Genomic DNA, 27,422 nt, shown 5'->3' on the forward strand with positions numbered 1-27,422 from the left:
TATCACTTCGCATTTGAATTTCGAACGTATAGACAATGACAGTTAAGTGAGTAGCTCATGTGTATAATGTACCCAACGGAAAATATAAAACATGGACTAAAAATAAATCCGTTTATAAAGGAAAATATGTTGAAAACTATTCAGAATCTATGCTATAATAACACAAATGTAAACAATTTTAACATGTCATCACCTTTTTTGGTTGACAATATTTTGCATCAACAAAAATCGGTGATACATAATCAATACTTGAACCAATTGGAGTTCTTACAACGTTCCAATTTCGAAAGATCCAGAGAGAATTCACCAGAAATAGAGGAAAGTAAAATGCCTGAACCAGACGATGACAGAAACGAGGAAACCGCAGACAAAGTAGACGACGACGATTCTAAAAGCGACGAAGGCTTTGTCAAGCACGAGGTGTATTACAACGATTATTATCGTAATGAAGATCGCGAGAAAGAGGTTTTGAATATTCCAAATTTGAATCGTCGCTGTCACTGTGGTTCCTTCGACTGCCCGCCGTTTTCCTGTAAGAAATCGGGCATTAGGCGTTTAGAGGAGCTAGAAAAGAGGTTCAATTTAAACAATTATCAAGATAACTCCGACGAAGACGTTAGAGAAAAGACTGAGGACATGGTAAAAAGTTGTGATGATTATAACGAACAGAAAAAACCGCTTTTGAAGTTCAGTGTCAGTGCCATACTTGGGGAAGACACGCTGAAAACTAATGTCAATGGTAAGTTCTTTCTTCTTTTTCTTCGAAAAGAAGCTGGACTGTCTTATGTACCTACTGCTTTACTTATCGACAATGTTACCCAAAGAGTTCATATATAAACCGTATGTAAGCTCAAGCCACGAATTAATTTCAGTGGCATTTGTTGTATGGTTATATTTATTTATTAATTTATTTACACTTCGTTGCAAAGAAACACATATAAAACAATACATAAAAATTACAAGGGAAGCAACGGGCGGCCTTAACGCTAACAAGCGATCTCTTTCAGGCAACCCTAGTAAGAAAAGAAAACAATAAATAAAAATGATGAGTGCAAGAAGTGTATAACCAGAAGTTATATAAAAAAAATATATATTTATGTTAATCTAAACTTGATCCTTAATCTAGAGAAAATAAAAATAAAAAAACAGAATTTTAATAACTAACTAAAAACTATATGTTATATATGTTGGTGGCATACGTTCAGAAATATATTAAATGAAACACTTTGCTCTTTGCACACAAGCTGGGTTACAACTGGCATTAATGATAACATTAGGGGTTGCGATGATGGATTAATAAAAAAACTAACTCTTCAATAGAGTTCGTAAATCTAAGACACTTATTTTATTGGACATTATCGGAAACGAGAACGTTTAACAATTTATGAGTGTGGTAATAAAGTGACTTCCAGTGCGCTGATTGTTAACACTTCTAATTATTAAATAAAATATATATAGATTTCAAAAATTAATTAAAAAGGTGTCACGATATAATACGCTTCCAATGATAAAAATTGCAGAGGGTATTATATACCTGTTATGTCTATGAGCGTTATCAAATGAATCGTGATTTTTTTCACTTTTAAAAACCCTCTTCTTTTTATATAAATAAATAGTAAATCCAACAAACAAATAGTTTAACAATACTCTTAACCTGCCTAGTAATAATATATAGTAAATAAAAATTAATTTTAATAGTTTGGTATCTGTGGCACTGTACTTTTAATGCTGGAATTTTCTCACTTACGATAATTATTCGTTCGAGGTAAGCACCAGGTCTTGGGTCGCCAGTACTATTTGCCAGGTGCACACATTAATATTGATTAACTTATATGTATGAGTTCTATAATACAGATTAAACACTTTACTTTCAAAGATTGATTAAAAATCGAATAGTCGTAGGTATTATTTATAAAGATTTATTAATGAACCTATACAATAATTGCTTAGTTAACATTTATTAATATGAGTATTTCTTTATATTTTTTTACCTTCATACCATTGTTACCTATATGAATAAATGTTTTTAATTTTTTATTAGGTGTGTTAAGATGAGTTCGAAAAAATAAGTTAGTTTTTTTTGGTAGAGTATTTGTATGACTAATTTTAGTGTTGAAGTCTGCTCCATATATTTCCATTTATCTTTGTCTTGAGCAACATCAGTCATCCATCTTTTCTTTTCGTCGCCTTAACATTTTCCAGTAGGTCCATCCATTTAAGACTTAGGACGTATACAAGTGCATCTTTCTGTCTGTTTTCTTAACGAATGTCAATATTTCTTTTTTGTTAATGCTCCTCTCTTATCTCAATAGTTATATTAAAAGCCGTTGATTTTCGTCATGAATAAACTCGGTAATGACTTCCTAATTTACAAAATACTCTATTAACACTTCGTTGGAGTCATATAGAAATACAGTAGAATTAAAATCATTAAATCAGGTCAAATGGTGGCATTATCCGTATCAAGCGATCTCTTATAGACAACTACTGCAAGAGACAAAACAATAGATAAGTGTGCACTCACATATCTTTCTTTTCTGAAGTGCAAAACTACATCGTTATCTAGACAAAAGTATTGGAATAAAGAAAATTAATTAAAACATGTAAACAGTGAAAGTTCTGTATTATTCCTGAGTAATTTCTTTATTTTCCGAAATATTTAACCGTGTTAGGCCGCTAGTGTTAAACATAATTTCGTCTTTTTATTTAAAATCCATATAGCTATATGTATAAACAAATGTAACTAAATTTTATGTAGATTTTGAAGAAAAACATGTAATGTATTTAATTATATAGAGGTTTTTAGCAACTAAATGTTGCTCATACGCTAAAATATTTGGAGAATGAATAAATCGCTTAAAAATACTTATTATATGAAAAATACGGGCACCTTTGATCCAACCGCGATGGACATATAAGTGATAAGCCTTCGGTGCCTGACACGCCGTCGACATTTTTGGGTCAAGACATGTTAAGTCACATTTTCCTTCACCGGACAATTATTTCGTAACTACGCAGCTGGGTACAAATCTACGTTGACCTCAATAGCACACCAGCGAATACTCCTCCAACAGACTTGATGATTCTACTAGAGCAACTCAACTCACTGATAAACGTGAATATTAAAAAAAAGTTTAAATTTACATTTACAAGTATCAGTTCCCAAAATAAGATGCTAGAGCGAGAAGTCAAGCGACATAAAACTCTCTCCCACTCTTTTTAGCCAAGTTCGTTTACAATGAAATGGTAAGGAGCTTCAGCTATTGCTAAATTTGTCGTTGAAAAAGCATGCCCCACTTTACAAATTAAAACAATAATAAAATAAACGCATAGCATCAGCTCGTATTACTGCCAGTAAAAGGTTAAATCAGCTTAAAATGAATAGGCTATCCATCATCTACGGTTCAGCGACTTCAAGAAAAGAGTTCAACAATTCTTCAAACGCTGAGCACTTGTCAGCCGCCTGGCAGTATCTGTATATCCTGGTTGGCCTAAAAAGGGGGAAAACGTGTTATTAAAGTCAAAACATCTTATTGAGACCAAGAATAAGGATATACCGCCTATTTTCATAGTTTTTTTTTAATAAAACAAATTATCGAGACCAAATAGACGCAATAGCTATTCCGACATCTTAATTCACTGAAACTTGCAATATGGCGTTGACTTTTTCAATAAAACGCAACATCTGGACGGACACTTAAGGCTGGGGGCGTGAAAGAGATGGCATTACGATATAGCGATAGGTAAGAAAAGGACGGTTGTATGTGGGGGGTTCGGCGAAATTAATATGTCTTTTCTGTACATTTTCGTTCGCTTTATTATTTTATTATTGATGTTGGGATTTCTCTATTAATATGTTGGGGCTATTACGTCTTAGTGATGCTTATGTAATGTTGCGATTTTTAGGGGGTAGATAAGAAAATTATGACATAAACAAAACATTTATAAATAACGACGTTTCAAATACTTAACTATACTTATATTTATAACTTATTATATACCTACAGGACATTACCGTGTTTATTTATCCCAATTTTGACAGTTTTATAAACAGTAGAAAATAATGGCCTTCTAAACTAAATGAAGGTACTTCCTAATTGTTTTTCCTGATTAATGCACGGACACCTGTAAAACTATTTCTGGCTCTTCGCTGTTGACATCGTGTTTGCTAAGGCTGCCTTTCTTGCAAGTTACCATAATAAGCAGTGATATTGACTTTGAGTGTTTATTTTAAGTTTCTTTAGTGTTTTAAATTTAGATTTAAGTTATTTATTTTTAATGCAGACCGTGACCCTTTCATATGATGGCACGTCGAACGCAACCCATACATGTACACAGTGCAATAAGTCATTTAAATCATTAAAAGGCCTCAAAATTCACATTACCAAAACACACAAGAAATGCCTTAGTCAAACCTGCTCAATCTCTAAAACCTATCCCATTATTGCGAGTGCGCCCACTTATGTAGCCAACGATCCAAGTCTTTTTCATACATATCTTAGCCATTTAAAAAATAGTATACCAATAGTTAAAAGAATCCCTCGAGGAGCACGAATAACTGTTGCCACACATTTGACAAAATTAATCAAGAAATGTTACATCAACAATTGTACTCAAGACTGGCAGAACCTATTTTTATTTACATACAGCACACTACATACAATAAAAACTGATGAACAGAATTTATCATTGACACAAAAAATTAAAAATAACTGTGACGTAAGCTCCTTGCCTTCTCTTGCACCTTTAATCAAGCATGATGCCCCTCGTAATCGCAACAAACTTATAGAAAACAAAATTTGTGACGGAGATCTTAAAGGTGCCGCTCGCCTTTTGTTCTCCAACGACGTGCTATCACCAGACACCCCTGACACCCTTCAGGCTTTACGGACAAAACATCCCTCAGCTCCAATAAACCCATATTTTTTCGACCCACCAACAGCAGGTCAAGCATGCCTACACATTCAAAATAAAGATGTCAATTATGCCATTTTATCATTTAAACCTGGTTCGGCATCAGGATTGGATGGGATAACACCCCAACATTTAAAAGACTTAACATCGCATTCTGTGGGTGATGCAGGCGAGCAACTAGTAAATTCGTTAACAAAATTAATAAATTTTATGTATTCAGGTAAAATCAATGCAGAAATTGTTCCCATTCTTTTCGGCGCGAACCTCATTGCCCTCACAAAAAAGGATGGAGGCGTGAGACCAATTGCTGTTGGTTCAACACTAAGACGTCTGGCTTCAAAAATTGCTGTTCGACATATTTTACCAAAATTAAATTCAGAATTTGAACCCGTACAGTTAGGTTTCGGTGTAAAAGGAGGGTGTGAGGCAGCCGTCCATGCCCTACGCTCTTTCCTAACTTACGGCAAGCCAGACGTGTTGCTAAAAATTGATGTAAAAAATGCTTTTAATTCAGTTAATAGGGATACCCTGTTGACGGAAGTAAAACAACATATACCTGAAATATATAATTATCTTCTTCTCAGTTACGCTGATCCAACAAAATTGTTATATCGTACAAATGAACTGTCCTCAGAAGTAGGTTGTCAACAGGGTGATCCCCTTGGGCCTGCAATTTTTAGTTTGGCAATAAATAAAATAATCAAAAATTTAAATTCAAATTTCAACGTTTGGTATTTGGACGACGGCACACTAGGAGGTGATATGGACACTGTTTTTTCGGACCTATTTTTAATAAAATCTAAATTTGAAGCCATTGGTTTGCAGCTAAATCTCAGCAAATGCGAACTGTTCATAAATAACTGCGACTTAAATTTAAATACAGTAACACAAAAATTTCAGATTTTGGCTCCAAATATTAAAATAGTTAATAGTAATTCCCTTTACCTTTTAGGTTCTCCAATTTTTGATGAATCTATTTTTGAATATATTAATAATTCTATTAATAAATTTAAAAATTCTGCTGATCGTCTCCTTGAAATTAGTCCGCATTATGCACTTTGCATCTTAAAAAACTGTCTTTTTGTCCCAAAATTTACGTATGTGCTCCGTTGCTGCTCCTTTTGGAATCACCCAGATCTTTTGACACAAGTAGACGACGTAATCAAAATTAGCTTAGAATCGCTTCTTAATATACAGCTGAACGAGCAATCGTGGACCCAAGCATCATTACCAATCCGTTATGGTGGTTTGGGGATTCGCAAAATTTCCAGTGTCGCTTTACCAGCTTTCCTATCTTCTGTCCATAGTTCAGCAAATCTCATAAGTCAAATTTTAAGGGCATCCCCTTCAAACTTTGAGATTGCTGGCTTGGAAGAAGCTAGAAACGCTTTCTTAATTGCATGCCCAGGTCAAAATTTTCCATTTTCTCTAAATTCACAGAGGAGCTGGGACGACATAGACAGTAAAATGACTTATGACAATCTTTTGAGCCGTAGTACAGGTTCAGCACGTGCTAGGCTTTTGGCCGTGGGTACGCATGAGGCCGGCTATTGGCTTCACGCTTACCCTTCGTCAAATACAGGAACATTTCTTGAACCTGACACGCTCCGAATCGCAACCTGTCTGCGGCTTGGGGTACCGGTCTGCGCTCCTCATACTTGTCCCTGTGGCAGTGATGTCGACAAACTAGGACATCACGGACTATCATGTCAAAAAAGTGCTGGCCGCTTCTCGAGACATGCCGCACTCAACGATATCATGCATCGGTCCCTTGCCACCGTCAACGTGCCTAATCTACTTGAGCCGACTGGAATTGCTAGAGACGATGGCAAGAGACCGGACGGTATGAGTTTGATTCCATGGAAGATGGGTCGGGTTTTGGTATGGGATGCCACCTGTTCAGACACACTGGCCCCTTCCAATCTTCATGGAACTAACAAGAGAGCTGGTGCGGCTTGTGATGCGGCTGAAAAAGCTAAAGTCTGCAAATACAGGGGTCTAGGCTCTGAATATGATTTTGTCCCATTCGGTGTCGAGACCCTTGGTCCGTGGGGTCCTAGCGCATTAAAGCTTTTTAGGGAATTATCAAAAAGGTTAGTCGACATCACAGGAGAACGAAGAGCTGGCAGCTACCTCGCACAAAGAATTAGTCTAGCTATTCAAAGAGGGAACGCTGCTAGTATCTTCGGAACCTTGCCTAAAGGGACTCCTTTTAATAATATTTTTTAATAATTAAATTTTAAGGTTAGTTATTAGATATATTTTTAGTTTGTAATTGTATATTAATATAATTAAATGTACTTACATATTATTAACGTAATAATATTAAATTAAAATTTTGTCTAATATACATAGATGTTAAATTTAATAAACTATTTTTATATATAGGTAAAACATACCATCAACCCTCCCTTACTAAAAAAAGTTACTGAAGCTTAAATGGCCACAAAATACTCGCAGGAATCAATCGAACAGTCGTCAAGATATGCAATGAAAACCACCTGCTAAAACAATCAACCTACCCTCTTTTATTTCACTCCATCGAAAACTTTCCTAAACGATCCGTTATTACCGATAAAATAACGGGTATAACGCTTCAGTAAGGTTCAAATTGGAATTCGAACGTTCCAAATACGAATTCAAGTTCAAAATAACGACTATAACGCCCCCGTAAGGTTGAAATTGGAATTCGAAATTCGAATTCGCCAATATGGCGCCCAATGACATGTTAATATGCGAGTACGGAGCCGAAATGCATAATAAACTTGAATTTCTGTTATTTTCTTTTCTTATTGATGGGGAAAGGTTTTTGTTATTCTGACAGTGGCGATTTACGTAGCATAAGTACATTACAGTACTATCTTACTATTTATACTAATTGTTTTAATTAAAAAAATAGGTTATGGGTATTAAATGCATAGGAGCAGTGTTCGACTAGCACCTCAGGCGGCACTCATTCTTGAGGTCGTATGTTCGAACCCTGGCTGCGCTAATGGACTTTCTATCTGCGCATTAACACTCGCTCATATTGAAGGAAAACTTCAAGAAGAAATGGGCCTAAACCAAAAAGCGACGGGCAGAGGAAAATATGTAATCTCAATATCTTGCCTATTATAAAATACAAATATAAGCTGCCAAGTCCAAGGGTTGTAGGACATAGTTTTTTTTAATTAATTAATTTTATTTATTTAGCAAAGCTTTTATTTTTTTAGGATATATATAGATAGGAAACTAATTGCTATCAATAGCAACAAATTCTAAATATTTTACGGTTATTATATACAATCCTAGAAGCAAATTTTTGCATTTTTAAAACGAATACATGGATAAGATTTCGCATGTTATATTGAAAATTATAAAAATATTTCTTTAATATAAGACGATAACGTCCGACCATTTTGAGGGACACTAATGCACTGAAGCCCCCATATAAACACACGTTCGAATTTCGAAACAGTAAACTGTAACCGTTTAACACAACCGCAGACATGTTCTGAATTTAAACGATCCAATGAGCGTGCGGTCGCGATAAACGGCCGATTTTCGGATTTCGAATCATTTTTGAAATTAATATGTGTCATATCTATGTTATCTATGATAATATGTATTATCGTAGTGTAGTGTTTAGTGTTTTAATTATTAAGTATAATTAGTAACGCTCGCAAGTGCGTTGCCAAGGTTTTAAGAATTAGTAGGTATGCTCTTTTTGTGAAGAACCACGTCGAATTGCTTCAGAAATAAGTACCTACTTCAGTGGACAAACGTCAAAAATAAACATCTATATAACAATTAATCAAATATACGTGCAGTATTTACAATTGTCTTAACTTAATTAATACAAAGAAAATTAACACATCATATTATGTTATTTATTACTTGTAATTCTGATTAAACGGATTACAGTTAAACATTAATGTAGTGTTCACACGGCGTGAAACATAATAATGTCACGATGTCGTAAACACAAATGTTTGGTTACGAATATAGGTGTTCCAAATTACTATTTAGGTAGCATACGTATTCCCTTATCCGGGCTTAATGTGGTATAGTTAAGACTCAATATGTCTCATGGAACATGGTGTAAAGAGGTTGCAGCTCCTTACAAATATTGTGTAAAAAAACTTGGCGATTAAAAAGAGTGGCGGAGAGTTTATTGCCAGTTCTTTTCTTCCGTTCTACGCCCTTGATTTGAGAACTGGCAGTAAATGTAAAATTAGATTCATTTATTGTATATTTCTCTTTTTTGACGTTCATACGTATACATTATATTACCTATATGAATAAATTATTTTTGACTTTGACTTTGACTATACCATCCATATATATCAATCCTTTATTTATTTATTTCCACCATACTTTACAAGTATATGTTACAAGCTTTTCTAAAACATATGACAATTATCAGTGGCGGTTTAACCAGCAGGCTGAGAAGGCTGCAGCCTAGGGCCAAAGATTTTTGGGGCGGCAAAGTTTTTGCTTCCAACTAGAAATCATAAAGCTTTCTATATGACAGATTTCTGATGTTTTACAGATAGAAGTCTGTAACAAGTTTTGTCGATGACTTTCCTCTCTCACTTCCATATTTCTAAACCAAAGTCAAATCATTTATTCCAATTAGATCACCTAAAATGGCACTTTTGAACGAAGAATATTCTAGTTGCCCCTTCCAAAAGGTAGTTTTGTTTGGAGCTAAATAGGAAAGAAACTCCATACTTACTCTTTTAAAATAGAATTTGCAATATTTGTATACATTTAAATAATTATATGTTAATACAATGTACTCCTAGAATAAAACTGCTATGTCAATTATTGTATTATTATTATATGTTCCTGACATATTTACAAATATCCAAACCGTAGAATTACATTAAAGAGTAATAACAAATAAAACAGTGTGTGAGATAGAAATACCTATAATAGGTAATTACAGTTTGTAATAAAACAAAAAAATATGTCAAATTAAATTAGCAACCAATTGATTATGTCAAGGCTCTATGTTTCCTGTTTTCCAAGCATTCTCATCTTGAATATAATCCTCTAATTAAAATCCCTTTCAAAGTTCTCTTGCTTGGACGTTTCAATAGTCTCAAATCTCATACGTAGTCTGATTAGTGTCTGTCCCTAAACTTAATTCCCTTACCTAAATTGATAATAAAGAAAAATTCCCTAATAAAGAGACAGTTAAAATAATTTCCCCACAAAGGACCGTTTAAAAGTGAATTTTCCGATCACCGTCCCCTGCGAATCAATTATTTTCACACTTTCCCCGTAAACGCCGACAGTCTATGGTTTAACGGTTCATTAAATACCAGTTTTACTGTCGTTAATGTTATAATAGTAATTGCGATCTTTGATAATTGTGATTTTTAATGTAACGTACTTTAAGAGCAGCGTTGGGCTAGTTGCTCCAGCGAGCGACTCTCCTCCTTGAGGTCGTGGGTTCGATTTCTGCTGTGCACCTATATACTTCCTTTCGCATAAACAGTGAAGAAAAACATCGTCAGGAAACCGTCTTGCCTTAGACCCAAAAATCGACGACTTCTGATATAATCACAATCACTCCGCTAATTTTACTATTTGCTAAGTGACACCGCCACCCATGGACTCTCAATGTCAGAGGGAGTGCGTTTTAAGAATTGGTACCCTATTTCTTGAAGGAACCTAAGTCAAATTGGTTCGGAAATACTTCAGAGGGCAGCTGGTTCAACAAAGTGGTGGGGCGCGACGAAAACTGCCTAGAAAAACGCACAGTTGTAGAACGGTTTACATAAGTAAGACAAATATCTAATAACAAACCATTAATACATAATAATAATTTGTCAATCTATTACATAATAGGGGCAACATTTTTCTATAATCCCCAAAAAAATAATAGAATAATATTTTATTAATTCACATATAATCTACGATAAAACCAGGCAATAAACATCTCACATCCCGCCCACAGATAAAAATAGCTACCAAATTCACACCATAGACACTTTTTAATAACAAAGCTAATCCTCACAGCTATCATAACAGCTAATAAAATGTCCGAACAATAAATTTATAAACGGGGGTCGTAAAAAAACTATTGTGTTGAGGGATTTTTGCATTGTTTGTTGCATGTTTAATATTTTATTGATCCCATTGTTGCAAAAAGGGATTGCAGTCTTGTTTTCTCAAGTGTCTTTTGCTCTTTTTAATCTGTTATTGCGTTTGTATTATCTGTGGTTTTTTTAAATATTCTATTGTGTCTTCGCGGTTTGATTCGTATTGGGTGGATTTATTCGTATTGAATTGGTTTTTGTGTGCTTTAAGAATGGTTAATTTCACACATATTAATTGCAATTGAAGAAAAATGTTTTATTAAGATCGCGCGCGGAAAAACAACTCTATTTGCCTTAATTTGAGACTGAAGCTAACCAAATTGAAACTTAATAATTAATATAGATAGATAAATCTAGTAAAATAGCGTACCAATTCTGAAAAGGCCGGCAACGCGCTAGCAAGCCCTCTGGCATCGAGAGTGTCCATGGGCGGCGGTATCACTTAACATCATGTGAGCCTCCTGCCCGTTTGCCCCCTGTTCTATAAAAAAAAAATTAAGAGTTCATAGGTAACAAACAATTAGGTACATAGTAATAATATAAAAGTGATAAAGATAAAATTAAAACAAATTTAAAAAGTTTAGTTACTGTGCCTTGGGCGGCGAACCAGTTTCATTATTATATACCTAATGTTTCAGTGCAGTTGATCTTGGGCTTCAGAGTGCGAATCGCATCTCTGAGGTCGTAGGTTCAATCCCCGGCTCTGCACCAATGGACCATTTATGTGCGGTGCGAATTTAACATTCGCTCGTACTAAAAAAAGTCGACGGCGAATCAGGCACAGTGTTTTTGTGTGGATGATGGTGATACATAGTTCTTCGTATATTAATTCTTCATAGTATAATAAATTATTAATTCTAGGCTTCAAATCTAAGGCCTAGACCTAAAAATGTTATACCACTGATTGTTTCATACCTAATTGTCGCTTTCAATATAATATCCATTTTAAAACGTATTACTCAATTTTATGGTAAGAATAATAAAAACTTACTGAAGCAAAATGAAGATTTGGAGGGCGGGCGGGGGCGTCGACGTGGAAGTTTTACCCCGGGGCTTGTTGTTTTAATTATTAATACGCTATTAAGGGTAATCTCTGTAAGAAAAATGCTGTTTTCTTTATAGATATTGAAGTAAAATATAATGAATGAAGTGAGATAACCTCAAAAATGTGGATAGAAATAAAAGCGGAAACAGGAAGTGAATGGAGAAAGAATGCCATGGACAGAGTCAGTTGGAAAAAGCTGGAGGAGGCCTTTACCCGCGAAGGGATTCCGATCGACGGTACTAAATTTAGCTAGGATATAGGATATATAACGAGATAAATAAAATAATGTATAAATTGTAAAAAAAATGTATATTATCTTTTTGGTCATGATTGGAATATAAACGGGCTTTATTATTATTATAATGAATAAAGTTCAACAACAGCTTTGGTTTTGCGTTCATTAGTGGAGTGTTACAGCGCCTTCGTCGCAATTTTAGTTTGTAGTTGTTTAAAATTATCGGGTACATTTAAGAGCTCTTAATCCCATACAATACTTAAAAACTATGATATATATATATACATTAAATACCAGAAGCGATAAGAGTATTTTCATTTAGCGATCAATTTATTACAAATGTGCATTTGAAATAAATTATCAATTTTATTGTATTTATAGTTCACTATTATGGCTTAATATAAAATATAGATTGTGGCGGGCTGTTTTGCAGGACTCTTTAAGAAAATTCATAAATAAATAAAAATAAAGATAAACATTTCCATCATAATATATATTATAATATGTAACTCTAGCAGTTTTAGCAGCGCACACCAGATTAGCTCGCAAATGGTAGATGTTTATCCTACTTGATATTTTGGACAATTCACACAATCTATATATATAAAAATCAATTGCTGTTCGTTAGTCTCGCTAAAACTCGAGAACGGCTGAACGGATTTATCTTATCTTGGTCTTGAATTATTCGTGGAGGTCTAGGGAAGGTTTAAAAGGTGAGAAAAATTCGAATAATTGCCGGGAAAATCCTCAAAACAGCATTTTTCTATTTCCCATACAAACGTTGTCTAAATAAAATGGAGAGTCAATTTGTAATTTATTACCGCTGCATAAAGTTCAAATTCGCGTGCGCGTTGGAGGACCTAATATCGCGTTCTGAAACTCAACAAAAGTGAAAGTGAATCGCGAACGCGACAAAATTGCATAGTCTCAAAATACATAGTACATAAATAAACACAATTTTAGCTAACTTCAGTTGTTACTCTGTCCGATTATTTTTTTATTTTAGCTAACTTAAGTTGTTACTCTGTCCGATTATTTTTTATAGAAATCGAAAGATAAATCAGTAATAATAAAGACAAATTAAATTATGGTTTCCTTCAAATCAGTCGACACCGTAATGAACCAGGATGACGTAATCAACTATCCCACTGAGTTTTTAAATTCACTGGAATTGCCTGGATTGCCACCTCACAATTTGCAGTTAAAAGTAGGATCAGTTGTCATCATGCTGCGTAACATTAATCAACCTCGACTATGCAATGGAAGAAGACTGGCTGTGAAAAGACTGATGAATAACGTCATTGAGGCGACAATCATAAAAGGAAAATACAAAGGAGAGGATGTCTTGATCCCGCGGATACCGATGATTCCAACGGACTTACCATTCGATTTTAAACGCTTACAATTTCCAGTACGTCTGGCCTTTGCGATGACCATAAAAAAATCGCAAGGACAGTCTTTAGAAGTTTGTGGAATCAACTTGGAGTTTCCCTATTTCGCGCATGGACAATAATTATACGTCGCGTGTTCGCGCGTCGGAAAACCGTCTTCTTTGTTTATTTACGCACCACAAAACAAAAAATATAGTTTATGAGAAAGCTTTAAATTAATTAACAGACTGTATTTTCACAGTGTGTGTCTGTGAATATCAAATTTAAACCTTATAAATAGCCAGTATTTCAGGAAAACTCTGATTTCTAAGTAAGCAACATGATGTATCGAAAATAATAATAAAACTTCATGCTTTATTCAATAAATACTTTTTCATTAGTAATTATTTTGTTTGTTTTAAAATCATTTTATACAAAAGATTAGGTCTTTTATTTATCGATGAGGCAGTACGAAGTCTGCCGGGTCAGCTAGTATCATATAAATTTTAGCCTATGTATGTAAAGTTTCCATCGTTCATTCATTAGTGTTTACCATAAAGAGTGACAAACATCCATCCATACTTACTTTCGCGTTTGAAACTGTAAATATTGTAAATAATTATTACTCGAAATTTTATATTAGCAAATAGGTCATTAACCCCGCGACGGCGTTTATAAACGCGTGAACTGAAATTACTCCAAGCGCCGAAGCGATCACATATAGGTTTAAATTAATATGAAGTCAAAAACAAAACACTTTGATTAATGGCATTACAAAGGAGGTACAATATATTAGGGGCGGCGTGGCATTGACAGAAGGGTGGTAAGAAAACGTGGGGTGATGCGGCTAGGGTGGAAGGTAGGAGCGGTAGCGATTATAATATTAAATATTGATAGATACGTTAATTTCACTGTGTGTTCGGTAATTGTATTTCATAAACTCGTTGACCACAGCATGAAATCGACGCATCTGCAATATTTTTCAATTCTAGATTGAAACGTTTAAAACTATTTATAATCTACGCAGATTAATTAACTGTGCTTACGTGTAAACTGTAAAGTATGGTTATCAACTCTACTGGGAGCTCCCTAGTACCAGCTCCTTACACTTGACAGTATTCAACGAAGAGTGGTTTGAATTGTTGATGACCAATCCCTCTCCGAGCAACTTGATCTTTGGCGTTGCGTAGACATGTGGGGTCACTCTGCATATTCTACCGCATTAACCATGGAGAGTGTTCAGAATAGTTGTTCGGATTAATACGATCTGTCATCTGATATCTGATGATACAATCAAGAGACTAGACAGCATAGTTGTACAGTCATTTCGAAAATGCTTTATGCTATGGGGTATAGTGCGACTGCCTTAAACAGTTAGTTTATGTGGGGTTCGCTACTGTGCATACCCACTAAAACCCCACGACACCACCAGCTATCGCCCGAGGCAAACCACAATAAAACAAAGTTGTAGGTACAATTTTAACTCAAAACAAATTGGGGGCTAAATAAAGTAGAAAGTTTCAATTCTCGATTAAGTACAAAACGCTATCAGCTTATGCATTAACAAATGACGATGGAGATTTGAGATTCGCTTGTATTTGTAATGGTTTCGCGATTACGCCGTTTAACGATTAGCGCATTGAGAAGTCTTGACTTAATTGGATGGTGGAAAAATGTTTATTGAATTAGTAGGCCCATTGTGAATATAATACGTTATTTGAACAAAATTGGTTCAATTAAACGGGAATTTATTTCGTAAATACAGAAATAGACGAAAGAGACGGTAATAGGAAGATGGGAGAACCATTAAAAAAGGTAGCAGGTCCAATGTGGTATCGCACCGATAGAGAACGCCGCAATTGAAAAATTAAGAGAACACCTTTCGCCCAAACCCAATTTTCACAATCCATTTTTGACCATCTGAGATAGACATAATTATTCAAATGTTTATATTGTGCCAACAACCAATCGCTGGATATTACATAGATCGATCGAATGTCACGGTATGATCTCAGATTGTTTTAAATCTGAGGTTGTGGATTAATTATTGGGTTCGGGCGTTACTTGACAAGCTGTAAATAAACAAATGACTATTTGCCGAATGATATTAAGTAAAGATGTATACAGTATTTATAATATTCTTATCCTACATAGTAATAATAAAAACAATAAAAAAATAATAAGAAAATTAAAAAAAAATAGTACCTGGCAGTGTACCTTTAACGCTGGCATTTCCTCGCCATTGCGATACTTCTTCGTTAAGTGAGGAAAGCAGCAGCCAGGGTCACCGATGCCTACCAGGCACCAACATCTCCTCTGCAATGCTTTGTTGGACAGGTCTGTTTTGGCGGCCGCTTTTCCTTTTGCCTTAAGGAATCCATTCGAGGGATTGCTTGCAATATAACCCACCAATTTCCACTTTCGGCGTTTTATAGACCTGTCAATTTTGTCAACAAACAAAATCTAAATACATATTCATCATTTAAGTAACTTTTGTTTACTTATTACATACATTTACTGTAAGTTCTCATAAAGCAAGAACTGTCAAAAAAGTCTCATTTCAGGTATTAAATACTCCGCCCCTTCATCAGCATAAACACAGATTCATATAAAGAAACAAAAACGGCTTTAGTTTAATCTGTATTTTATAGATTTATTATGAATACAGTTGATTAGATGAAAACAAGTGTTCCAAATTCGTATATTCAAACTTCGAATGAAAATACACACAATACTAAAAGACCGTATAATCGTGAATACCGAATAGATAAAATACAGGTTGAACGCCAATGATCACCGCAAGTTGGCGGCAATTGTGCGTCACGTGATAATAATACCAATATTTTACACCTCTTAAAGAGAAGGTATTTAAATTATTACAAATAATTTTTTTTTTTACAGATTACAGACAACCGATGGTGGGTAACCCCTGGCCGATAGCCAAACCCATCGCCAGCCGCCCAATCCCAGTACAGCATCAACACTTGCAGCATCTACTTGCGCACTGTCACCATCCATATTTAGCAGGTAAGAAGCTGACTGCAGTACCGTACTGTAATTTTTTTCGATGACTTGTGGAGTTATGAATGGAAATTAGTTATTTTTTTCGCTTGATTTCAATTGTTTGTTTCAGTGAGGCCGTCGCAAGCTCATACACAGGTCTTCCCGCTTCCAGGTGGTTTTCCATGGGCACATAGTTCTAGAGGTAATAATGAAATATATTTAAACATATGTTGTCATAGATTTATCCTTATTTTTTATTTGGTCGCACTTCCGTTGGCAATTTTATAAAATCAAATCAAAAGCAGCGGCTTCGGGATATGAAACTCATCCCTGAGGTCAAAGTTCAAATCCCGTGCATTGTCTTTCTATGAGCGCACTTAATACTAACTCGTATGGAGAAAACTTATATACATATCTATCTACAGTATGTGATACAAGCTATCTTCTAATGCCTGACAATTGTGTTTAACATAAAGGTTACAATGTGACTGTGTTTATTTATTTATGAGCTTGCATTGCAGGTCACCTTAGTGTTTAAACATATACACAAGCTAGGATTATTTCAGTATATATTTATTACAATTAACCATTTAAGTTAGTATGAGCACAACTTAGTCTTTTTACTAAACACTGGTCAAAACCAAATAGTACATAAGAGCGGAGTGTCTGCCCTATAATAGTGTAAATAGTTTTATTGGACACTTTTGTATTTTATATATCCTTCAAATTAAATAAGGTTAGACTTGATATAATATTGTATAATGATTAGCATCCACTTGACCGTATTCAAAGAATAAAAGTTCGAATCTTCGACAACGGATCGTAGAGATGAGACTCTATATCTTCTTCCGCATTTACGATGAAAAATGTTAAGAGGAGTTGTATACCTGCAGTATCATCATCGGAGATCGAGGGCGAATATGAAATTTCACCCATATCACCTCGACGTCCGTCACCCACAATTGAGATATAAGGCAGTTTTGCCGTGTACCACCACTATGCAACCAGCTGCAAACTGAAGTATTTCCGAACCAATTTGACATAGGGTCTAGCAAGAAAAGAGCGTACCAATTCTTAAAACATCAGCATCAATGCCTCGAAGGTTGAGATAGCGTGTGTCATATGAATATTTTTCTGTGTTCTTTATTTTTTTTTATTTTTTTAGGAAAACCCCGCCGTGGTATGATGCGCCGTGCGGTATTTTCTGATCTCCAAAGAAAAGGGCTGGAGAAGAGGTTTCAAGTCCAAAAGTACATATCCAAACCGGACAGGAAGAAATTGGCCGAAAAACTCGGATTAAAAGATAGTCAGGTGAGATTATTTAAAAGTACCCTCAATTTTACGCGGGCAAAACGATAAATTTTTGATAACAATTTGATATGATTTGTAATTCTGACCTCAGTGAAAATATAATTATTTGCCAGACACGCAATCATGTTAAATGAAATTATTCATATAATGACATTTAAACCATTTAATTTAATAGATAAGTCTTTAATCGAGTATTTTCAAATATATTAACTAAAATACGGTATAATTTTTAATTAATTTTTATTTATATCTTTAATTCTAAGGAAGGGTTTCATGGAAACAAAATTAAGGGGTTATTATCGCTTTATTTAACATTTGAAGGAGGATAATAAATGTAAGACCCTGAAAACATGATATACTCAATACATTGGTAATAATGACTATACGGACTGCAACCAAACATCAACAAATTACTTCCTAACAGAACCTATATCATTTTAACATAAATAAAATCGAATCAATGATTAACTTTTTAAATCAACCGCAAGAGGCAAAAAGCTCTTTAATCTAACCCAAATGTAGAAATGCAAATATCGAGTTAGCATCAAGTAATTGTTTAGGCCTGGGGCGGACGGCTGTGGATGACAGACCCCTCCTACCCTTGGGGTAGCAAATTTTTTGTAACACCCTGTGTTGCTCCCCTCAGTTGTGGGGTTACCAGTTATTTTAATAAAATAGGATACGCTGTAGATAAAAAATAATTACTTGTTTTTAAAATAATTCGTTAGTTTTTGAAGTGAATATGCATGCCTTCTGTCATTGAAAGTATACAATGGGTATGACTTATCATCAGGTGAGCCTCCGTGAGCCCCTTTGCCCCTTTTTTATAAACCTATTTATTTAAATTCAGTTGTTTTAATACATTCATTTCGAACTTAAGCTTAATAAAACCTCCAAAAGCTGTTAGAAGTACAGTCACATTATATATTTAGTATTTTAATTCTAAATTAGGTGTCGTTCATAATGGTCCCAATAAAACCTATTTTTTATAGTCGTATGGTCACCCTGTATCAGTTTATTTTGACTATTTTTCATATTTAGTTTTTCTTTTATGATTTTCCGTGGAAATACTTATTCTTCCGGAATGCCTTTAACTGGCATAACCTTTGTTGAACGAAAACTCGTTATAAGGAAAGGATTTATTTGAGAGTTATTTCCGCTTCGGGATTATGTTAGAAGATATATCACATATTGTAAGACAATAAAAGGGCGTTGTCAGAAAATTATACAAAGCGACATTTTTTGAAGTGCAAGAATATTGTATAAACCAGTGGTAGTGGCTGCTGCATACGACTCTCGTGGGGTTCTAGGTTCGATCCCCAGCTATGCAATGGTTTTTCTTTCTATGCGCATTTAACATTCGCTCGAACGGTGAGGGAAAGCATCGTAAGGATACTGCCATGTGTTACCTAAAAAACGCATCAGGCACATGAGGCTGATCACCTACTTGGATTTCAGATTGGCAATCATAAAACAGATACAAAAATCTAAGCACCACTGATTTTTATAAAAGGCTTAAATAAAATGTCCTGACGTTTCGCGGGCCTTGCTTAAAAGCAAATATTCGCAATAATCTGTGAACATGCAAATCACATTATTATAGCAGAACAAAATCATTGAAATAGCAGGTCATCACAATATGAAAACTCATATGATTTTTCTAGTTTAAAACCATTAAAAACATTTTCGTGTTGATATCCTGTCCATAAAAATATTTTGAGTCTGCAATAATTTTCTTTCAATTATTCGCGCATTAAAACATTTTAGTAAGGAGGGAAATTAACGAGAGGGGAGATTTAATTGACGGCGATTATACCATAGGGGACAGATAACACATGCCACAGACAATATTGTCTTTGCTCTATTGTCTATTCTTGTCCATCTCTTAAAATAATCTTTAGAAATTTGTTTTGAGGAGTTGATTAAGAGAGAAATAATAGAAAATAATAACCAGCCTTACAATAATTTATCAAAGAATCTACTCTTTCAGGGCCGGCAACGGAACCACAAATATAGGTCTATGAACTTCAGTCGCTACCTTTTATGAATGTCCAATAGCCTCCTTTGCTCCTTTTTAAAAAAGGCTTCCCTTTTTTTGCTTTTGGTACTTTGATTTAAAGACACTTATTGAAGCTTTGGCATCAAAATCTCATTCCTCATTGGATAATTATATATGTATAGAGGTCTGTATAGTTCGTCAAATAAACGACTCATATCCTATCTGGATATGAGACGGTTATTTGGAAAAATATAGATTTATTTCTCAAATAGATATGTGTAAAAATCATTCTGTGGCGATTCACAAGTTCTCTAATATCCTTTTAAATAAATGCCAATGTTAAAAGCTGCTCTGTTAATAGAATAATACTGAAAATAATATTAAATCCCTTTATAATAGAAAGCAGTTCATTCCAGTCATAAAAACGAACTCCATTACACAAGAGAAATAAAATATTGTAACATAATAGCCAGACTGAAGCAATTGTGTCGAAATAAGAAGGAAACGGAAAGAAATGGCGCGCTGAAATGTACTCTATAGTCTCTGGTACGATCGACTTAAGAAACCGCGACGGATATAGTATTTACTTAGGTTAGAAAGAGATGAATAATAGCGGTTATTGCGTCTTACAATGGGTTACTATTGGTCGATTTGTATCGGATAAAAGTGCACGGTGACTCCGGATTGGTTGAAACGATTTTCTTTTTTTGGCGGGCATTAGAATTTTATATTTATAGCTTACTGCAGTTTGACGAACTCCATCTCTGATTTTTGTGATAAGCCTTGATATTTTAGTTATAATTTTCGCGTGAAATTTTTTACTACCATCATAACAATATCTTTAGCCAGATGGTCCTCGATTGGACATACGATTCTTGGGAAAGACCGAATACGGCACAGAAGTTTGTAACGGTCTATTCATTTTTCTGATGTTTATTAGATGTGTCCAAATGTGATGATTGGTTAAAAAATTTGTGTTTATTTAAGAATAGAAACGTTACGTTTGAATGTTTTATTTTTAATGCTGTGTATATATTCAATTCATAAAAAGGGTTGAATAATATTCTGTGCTATTATAATGAAATTCACTCCGACACTATTTGCAAACTATTGAAAAATATTAAACAAATGTTAATAATATTTACTTTGTGACATTTCGCATCTTACAATATTTTTACAAAAGAAGGGTTAAATGCCCTCTAAACAATTTGGTTAAGCAAACAAAAATTTGACTATAAACAAATATGGCGCGCTGTCAATCAAAAACCGCGCCAACAAAAAGTTCTGAATTCAAAATAAATAAATGCAAATATTTGAAATTGGAACGCCGTGAATGTAAACGGTCCGACGTTTGAATATTCATTCGAAATATGAATATTTCAAATTTTGGAACGCGTCCGAAAATCAGATTCATTGGACGGCATAGACTATGGAGACGCTATAGCTACACAATTATAGTTTGAATTATGCATTATTTATTTTCTATAGATATATGTGTATATTTTAATAGCTAATCAATAAATTCGTTTTTAATACAACTTACAACGTACCTGTACGAATAACATTCATGGCCATTTTGACGGCTAAAAAACTGACTAGGTAAATATTTTTTATGTTTAATTTACTAATCGGTTTTTAAGTTAATTTCACAATAGTTGTGGATTGTAATATAAATAAACAAACTATTAGCGATCCGTTAGTAAATCAGACATCGGGGATTAAAAAATGTCTACGAAAATTTGGTTCGGTGGCGGTAGTTATGTAGTAGGATAAATAATAAAACACTTTGTTTGAAGCTGAGTTACAAGTGGCTTCAATGGTTTAAAACATAAGCATATAACTAAGATTAGAGATAGTAGAGTTTCAATGCTGGATAAACAATAACCTACTAATAAGTTATTGGACATTATCGGAAACGAGAATGTTACATTACAATGTATGAGTGGTAAAAACTAAAGGGCTCATATTATAATAACTAGAGAGTCTAAGCACTCTAGAGGCTGGTAGAGTAAGCACCATGTATGAAATCCTGAACCCTTACTCAGTTACTAACAATACTGAAAGCGATTCATAATACTTACGCTACGCAATACCGATATAACAAAAACTTGCATTCGCCGGATTGGGTAATAGCTATATTAGAAGTTAAACTAAGGACTCCGAAGAGTGAGTGAAAAGACGAAAAGCCTTTTCTAGCCTAGAAATGCAAATATGCTGTATAGAGCATCATATTGGTACATTTGAATAGCAAAAAAGAATTTTCTAGGCTGTACTGAGTATCGTATTGTACATTTGTAAATACAAAAAGCCTTTTCTAGGCTTTACAAAGACAAAAATCAATTTAAGGCTGTACTGACCATCGTTCTTATACATTTGAATAGCTAAAAATAATTATCTTAGCGGTACAGAGCATCGTATTTGTACATTTGTAAATACAAAAAGCCTTTTCTAGGCTGCAAATCGAGCCAACAATTAATGACATTTAAGAACAGGCAAACATTGCATGCTTTGTAATAAGTATATATTTCAGAATACCTGACACATTTAAAAAGGGAGAAATAAAAATTATATTATGTTATTTAATCTCTTGTTCTAGGAATTTCTTTTTTAACCTTTTATCTTTATATTTTTTTATATCTAACACTTTATATTGATACTAAAAGATCTTCCTATTTACGCACTTAATTGAATATAGCCAAAGATGAAAATTGGATGGTTTTTTTTTAATCTCAGCATAATAGTAAATGGTCGAAGCTATGCATAATAAATTTTTCTATGAAAAACCAAGATTTCCCCAATCTGAAATCAAGTTATAATCTGCGTCTAAACCCTCGTCTTGACCGGGCCCCGACAATATGCCGCCAGCAGCTGACGCGCGGCCCTTTCGACTTGCTAGTGATGTCACTAAATGTATAACTGTTATCGATTAAATAGCTCCTATCACCCGTGGCATTGCTGTTTTAAAACGATAAACCTTTAAAAGCTGCTTTATCTTGGGTCAATTTAATGATAGCAAATCACTTTGTGATATTATTATAATCCGATATATTGTTGACTCAAATAATAATAATAATTTAAATTTGATAAATAGAAAATTAAAACAAATTTGTTTTAATGGTGGCGCCTGGTACACCAGGCGCCAACTTAAATGTTTAATTAGCGCCTGTGTAGTGAACCCCCCGGCCCAGGAGTCTATACTCTAAAGGGTACAAAATGAAAGTGAGAAAATTACTTTAATAGTTATTCACATTCTCCCACATTTTGACTTCCGACATAGTCATACACTTTACTTCTATAAATGAAATAAAAGAATTACCAGTGTAGGTATTGTATAGTTCTATCGTATTAGATATAACTGTTAAGTTATGATAATTATGCGGGAAATAAATAGGCGATTGTGAGGAAGTTGCATTGATCTAGCCTGGCGCCTTTTTAACTTCTCCTTTTATTATTACGCGTGTACATGTTCATAATTATTGATTGTCCTCATTTTAATGTTTGATGATTGAGAGAAAGAATTATATTAAATTTACCGAAATTTAAAGATTGGTAGAGGTTTTTTTGGTTTAATCAAAACTTTATCGATAAAAAATTTATCGACAAATTCTGGCGCATCCCTAAACTAACAGGGGTGACACCGAGCGGGAATTAATTACTTTTTGACATATTAACTTTTATTACAATTTATACGGGATAAAGATGGGAGACGAATTGTTGGGATAAATTGCGAACTGATTATCATAATAGGCGTTATGTTATTGATTATCATACTGGCTGTCTCTCTATTTCTGCCCATCTAGTGATTAGATAGCTATTTGAATTATGGAAAAAAAATATAAATATCAAATGCAAATTTGCGTTTCATAAATAATAGAAATTTAAAATGCTTAACAAGGCTAAGGGGTAGGGCCCGTATTCCAAAAGGCATCTCAAGTAACAATCTCCGCTTGAGCACAGTCAAATAAGTATGTCAAATTTAAACACAAAATTGACAGCTCTAGAATATATATCATAGTAAACAACATGCGCAGGAGTCGTTTTAAGTGCTTTGCTTTTAAACCTTACAAAAAGTTAGTATGTATAGTATAATAAATATATGTATATCAATATAATATAGTTTAGATATCTTTAATACAGTGTTTCCAAGTGGCTTCAGCTTGTGACTCTCATCCCTGAGGACGTAGGTTCAATCTCCGGGCGTGACCAATGAAGTTTCTTTGTATGTGCTTTGAACGCACTCAAACGCTGAAGGAAAACATAGTGAGGAAGCCGGCTCGCCTTAGACCCAAAAAGTCGACGGCGTGATTGGCACAAGAGACTCACCTACTTCTCAATAAGATTGACAAATTATACAGTTACAGAAATGTGAGGCCCAGACCTAAAAATATTGTAGGGCCACTGATTTATTTCATTTAAAAATCTCGTTAATTATAACATCGATCATTCCTTACATTCGATTTTGTCTCAATCGAAAAATTCACACAAAGGTGACAATTCAAATTTTGACAAATCATTTTGCGCGCTACGCTAAATCAATTCGTTTCAGCCAATCAGCGGGCGCAATTTGTCATTCCAATTTCAAATTTGTCTTGACATTGACAATACAAATTGCAGACAAAAGTTTTTTTTAGAATTTTCGTTATATTGAACCGTGCAATTAAATGGTTCACTATATTAGATATTTTTCACAGTTGATTTTAATAAGGAGTTTTTATATTGAAACATTTCACATTTTAAACCAGTCATAATAGATAATATTATCTGCTTCTTCTTGTAACAGATAATATGGCTTAAAAATTGTCTAAAATAATTACGCCTAACGCTCAATTAAAAAGCTTAGAGCTCGCCCGAGGTAAACTTCAGTACAGCATTAAAAACAAAATCATAATCTAATAATTATTTATTTTATTCATTAATAAGTCTTAAAATAACATGTATGCTTAAAATATACAAGAAAATTGACTTAAAACTTTGATGTGCGTGTGGAGAACATCAATTTTTTTTTACGAACAATAGATACATTAATTTTATATACTATGCGAGATAATATTGAGAGAAATATAATGATGTACATATACAATATTAAACACTTAATATTCGAATTCACTTTCCAAACATATAAAAATGTACATACCGGGTATCTGTGTAACATCTCGCCTTTGGTATCGCAAAACACCTAGGCCTTCGCCGTCTAGTTGAATTATATTGGAACACAAGCAAACAGCAAAAAAACTACAACTTAAGAGAAACTTATACCTTAAAAGCGTGATATTTTTATTTAATTCTAAAAATTCTTCAAGTCACTATACTCAGTTCATAATAGAATAAAATTATCTATGTAAATGTATTTTTAAACGAAATTTGCACATAATAGAACACGTTTGTTTATGCTATTTTCAGTATAAAATAAGAAAAATTGTTAGCACGTTTCGGTGTTTTTTTTTCTAATTGTAATATTGTTTTAAGAAACGCGTGAAATTTATTAATATGATATTATAGGTAAAAAAAATATTATAATGAAGCGCCTTTATCAATAATATAAAATTATTGATTTTTAAGACTCATCAGACAATAATAATTTCTCATAATGGAACCGCGTTACCACGCCTTCATTTGATTGATGTTGCTAATTTCCAAAAACTGTTATTTCATCAAAAAACTGCGTAAACGACAAATCCCGAGTTGCCCCTTTTATAAATCATTGTTATTTTTTATTATAATGTATTTAATAGTGATAAAGCGTTTTTGGGCCCTTGCGTAACACGCCTCCACAGTGGCGTAGTTTATTGTCATTGTTCTAGGTTTGATTATTGTTAAAAAAATAAAATACTAACATATTGGACAAGGTCCTCCAACTTATAAGTTTGTCTAAATGTACTGTCAGAGCTGCCATGGATGATGGAACTGTTATTATAACTGCGAATAAAAAATATTATTGTCATTCTTAAAAACAATGCTAGTTATCAATTTATGTGTTAAAAATCTAATTACATCTAATTTTTTTATAGGTAAAGATCTGGTTTCAAAATCGTCGAATGAAATGGCGGAATTCAAAAGAGCGCGAGCTACTCGCATCAGGCGGGTCCAGGGAACAAACCCTTCCGAACAAAAACAACCCCCACCCAGATTTATCAGACGCTGAGGCTGATAAGCAGAAGCTGTCACCATTACCCGAAGACGAGGAATTAAAAAACAAAATGTACGCGTCCACATCGAACTGTCAAAATGACAGTTACCGTTTCGAGGACAAAATGGCGGCTGGTATGTTTACGCGGGAAAACTATCAAAATGAACTCGATGATTTTGAGAGTGATAGCGCATCTGACGAGGAAATAAATGTGACATGACCTGTTTTTGTATAATTGTATAAATCTATATTTATAATCTTAGAATAATGCTAGTATTTATAACCGAATTAGTCATATTAATTTAAGATATTTCAATGAGAAATCAAGTAAAATAAAAGCAAATTTCATTCCATTGTCACGTTATGAATTTGCTGTCAAATAAGAGATAACTTTTTCTATTCTATATACAAAAATTATCAATCTAACACATGTACAGTGCCATATACTTTTCTTGGCCGCTCGCTCGGTCAGAGTGCCAGTAAATACACATTAACCATTACAAGGAGAATAATTTAATGTCATGCCGGTTTACTTAATAATTTATTGAATAATCTTTTAATAAATCAATGTATACTAGTATCTTGAAAATACAGTTCTAGGCTTAAATAAATGTGACACAAGCTTAGTAACAACTGATATGACAGGTTTTATTACCATTACTATAAATATAATATATGCATTTTAAGACACCTAGCAATCAGAGCTGTTCGATAATTATAACTGTGCCATTGTAATTAATAAGTGCAAGGTATAAAAAATAAATATATATTGTTCGCATCAAAATGGCGTCGGTAGCGCCAATTTCAGCCGCGGGCCAAGAAAAGTAAGTAGCACTGTAGAAATAACACTGCGTCATTAGAAGTGTCATACTTAACTTACAACCTCTAAGAGCTGTTATATATCTGAAATATGCTGCGTCATTATGTAAAAGAAAAATAATTTATTTATAATATGTGTTATTATTTTAGTCTATGCTAGAATTGCAAATATAAATAACTTTTGTAAATTGCACCTTTGTAAATATATTAGGTTTATGATAACGGTGTGAATTATCATATTTGACATTGTGTTAATATTGATAACATTCTACGATAAAAAATAATGCACCATACATCCTTTTTAGTTACGAAATAAAACTAAATGGGCGGTTATTTTATTAATGTAATCCAGGTATAATTCAGACGTTTTGGCGGGATTTATTATTTCCATAGATTTTTTGGCAGAGGGAAACGTCAATGACTAAACCACAGAATACCGAAACTTCTTTGCTTTGTAAAATTAGTATCTAAATGAAATTTTGGTCATGATCTCATTTGTTAAGTGTAAAA

The 27,422-nt window shown here is 33.8% G+C and overlaps 1 protein-coding gene across 1 annotated transcript; it reads left to right on the plus strand.

Annotated features, from left to right (window-relative positions):
• LOC111000504 (homeobox protein DBX1) lies at nt 1–27,422 on the plus strand. The gene is made up of 5 exons (XM_022269959.2): nt 1–739; nt 16,555–16,680; nt 16,787–16,858; nt 17,822–17,967; nt 25,975–27,422. Exons 1-5 carry the CDS (start codon nt 58–60, stop codon nt 26,311–26,313), a joined length of 1,365 nt encoding a protein of 454 aa, XP_022125651.2. The 5' UTR covers nt 1–57; the 3' UTR covers nt 26,314–27,422.

This window comes from Pieris rapae, chromosome 15 (genome assembly GCF_905147795.1).
Source record: "Pieris rapae chromosome 15, ilPieRapa1.1, whole genome shotgun sequence".
Taxonomy (NCBI): domain Eukaryota; kingdom Metazoa; phylum Arthropoda; class Insecta; order Lepidoptera; family Pieridae; genus Pieris; species Pieris rapae.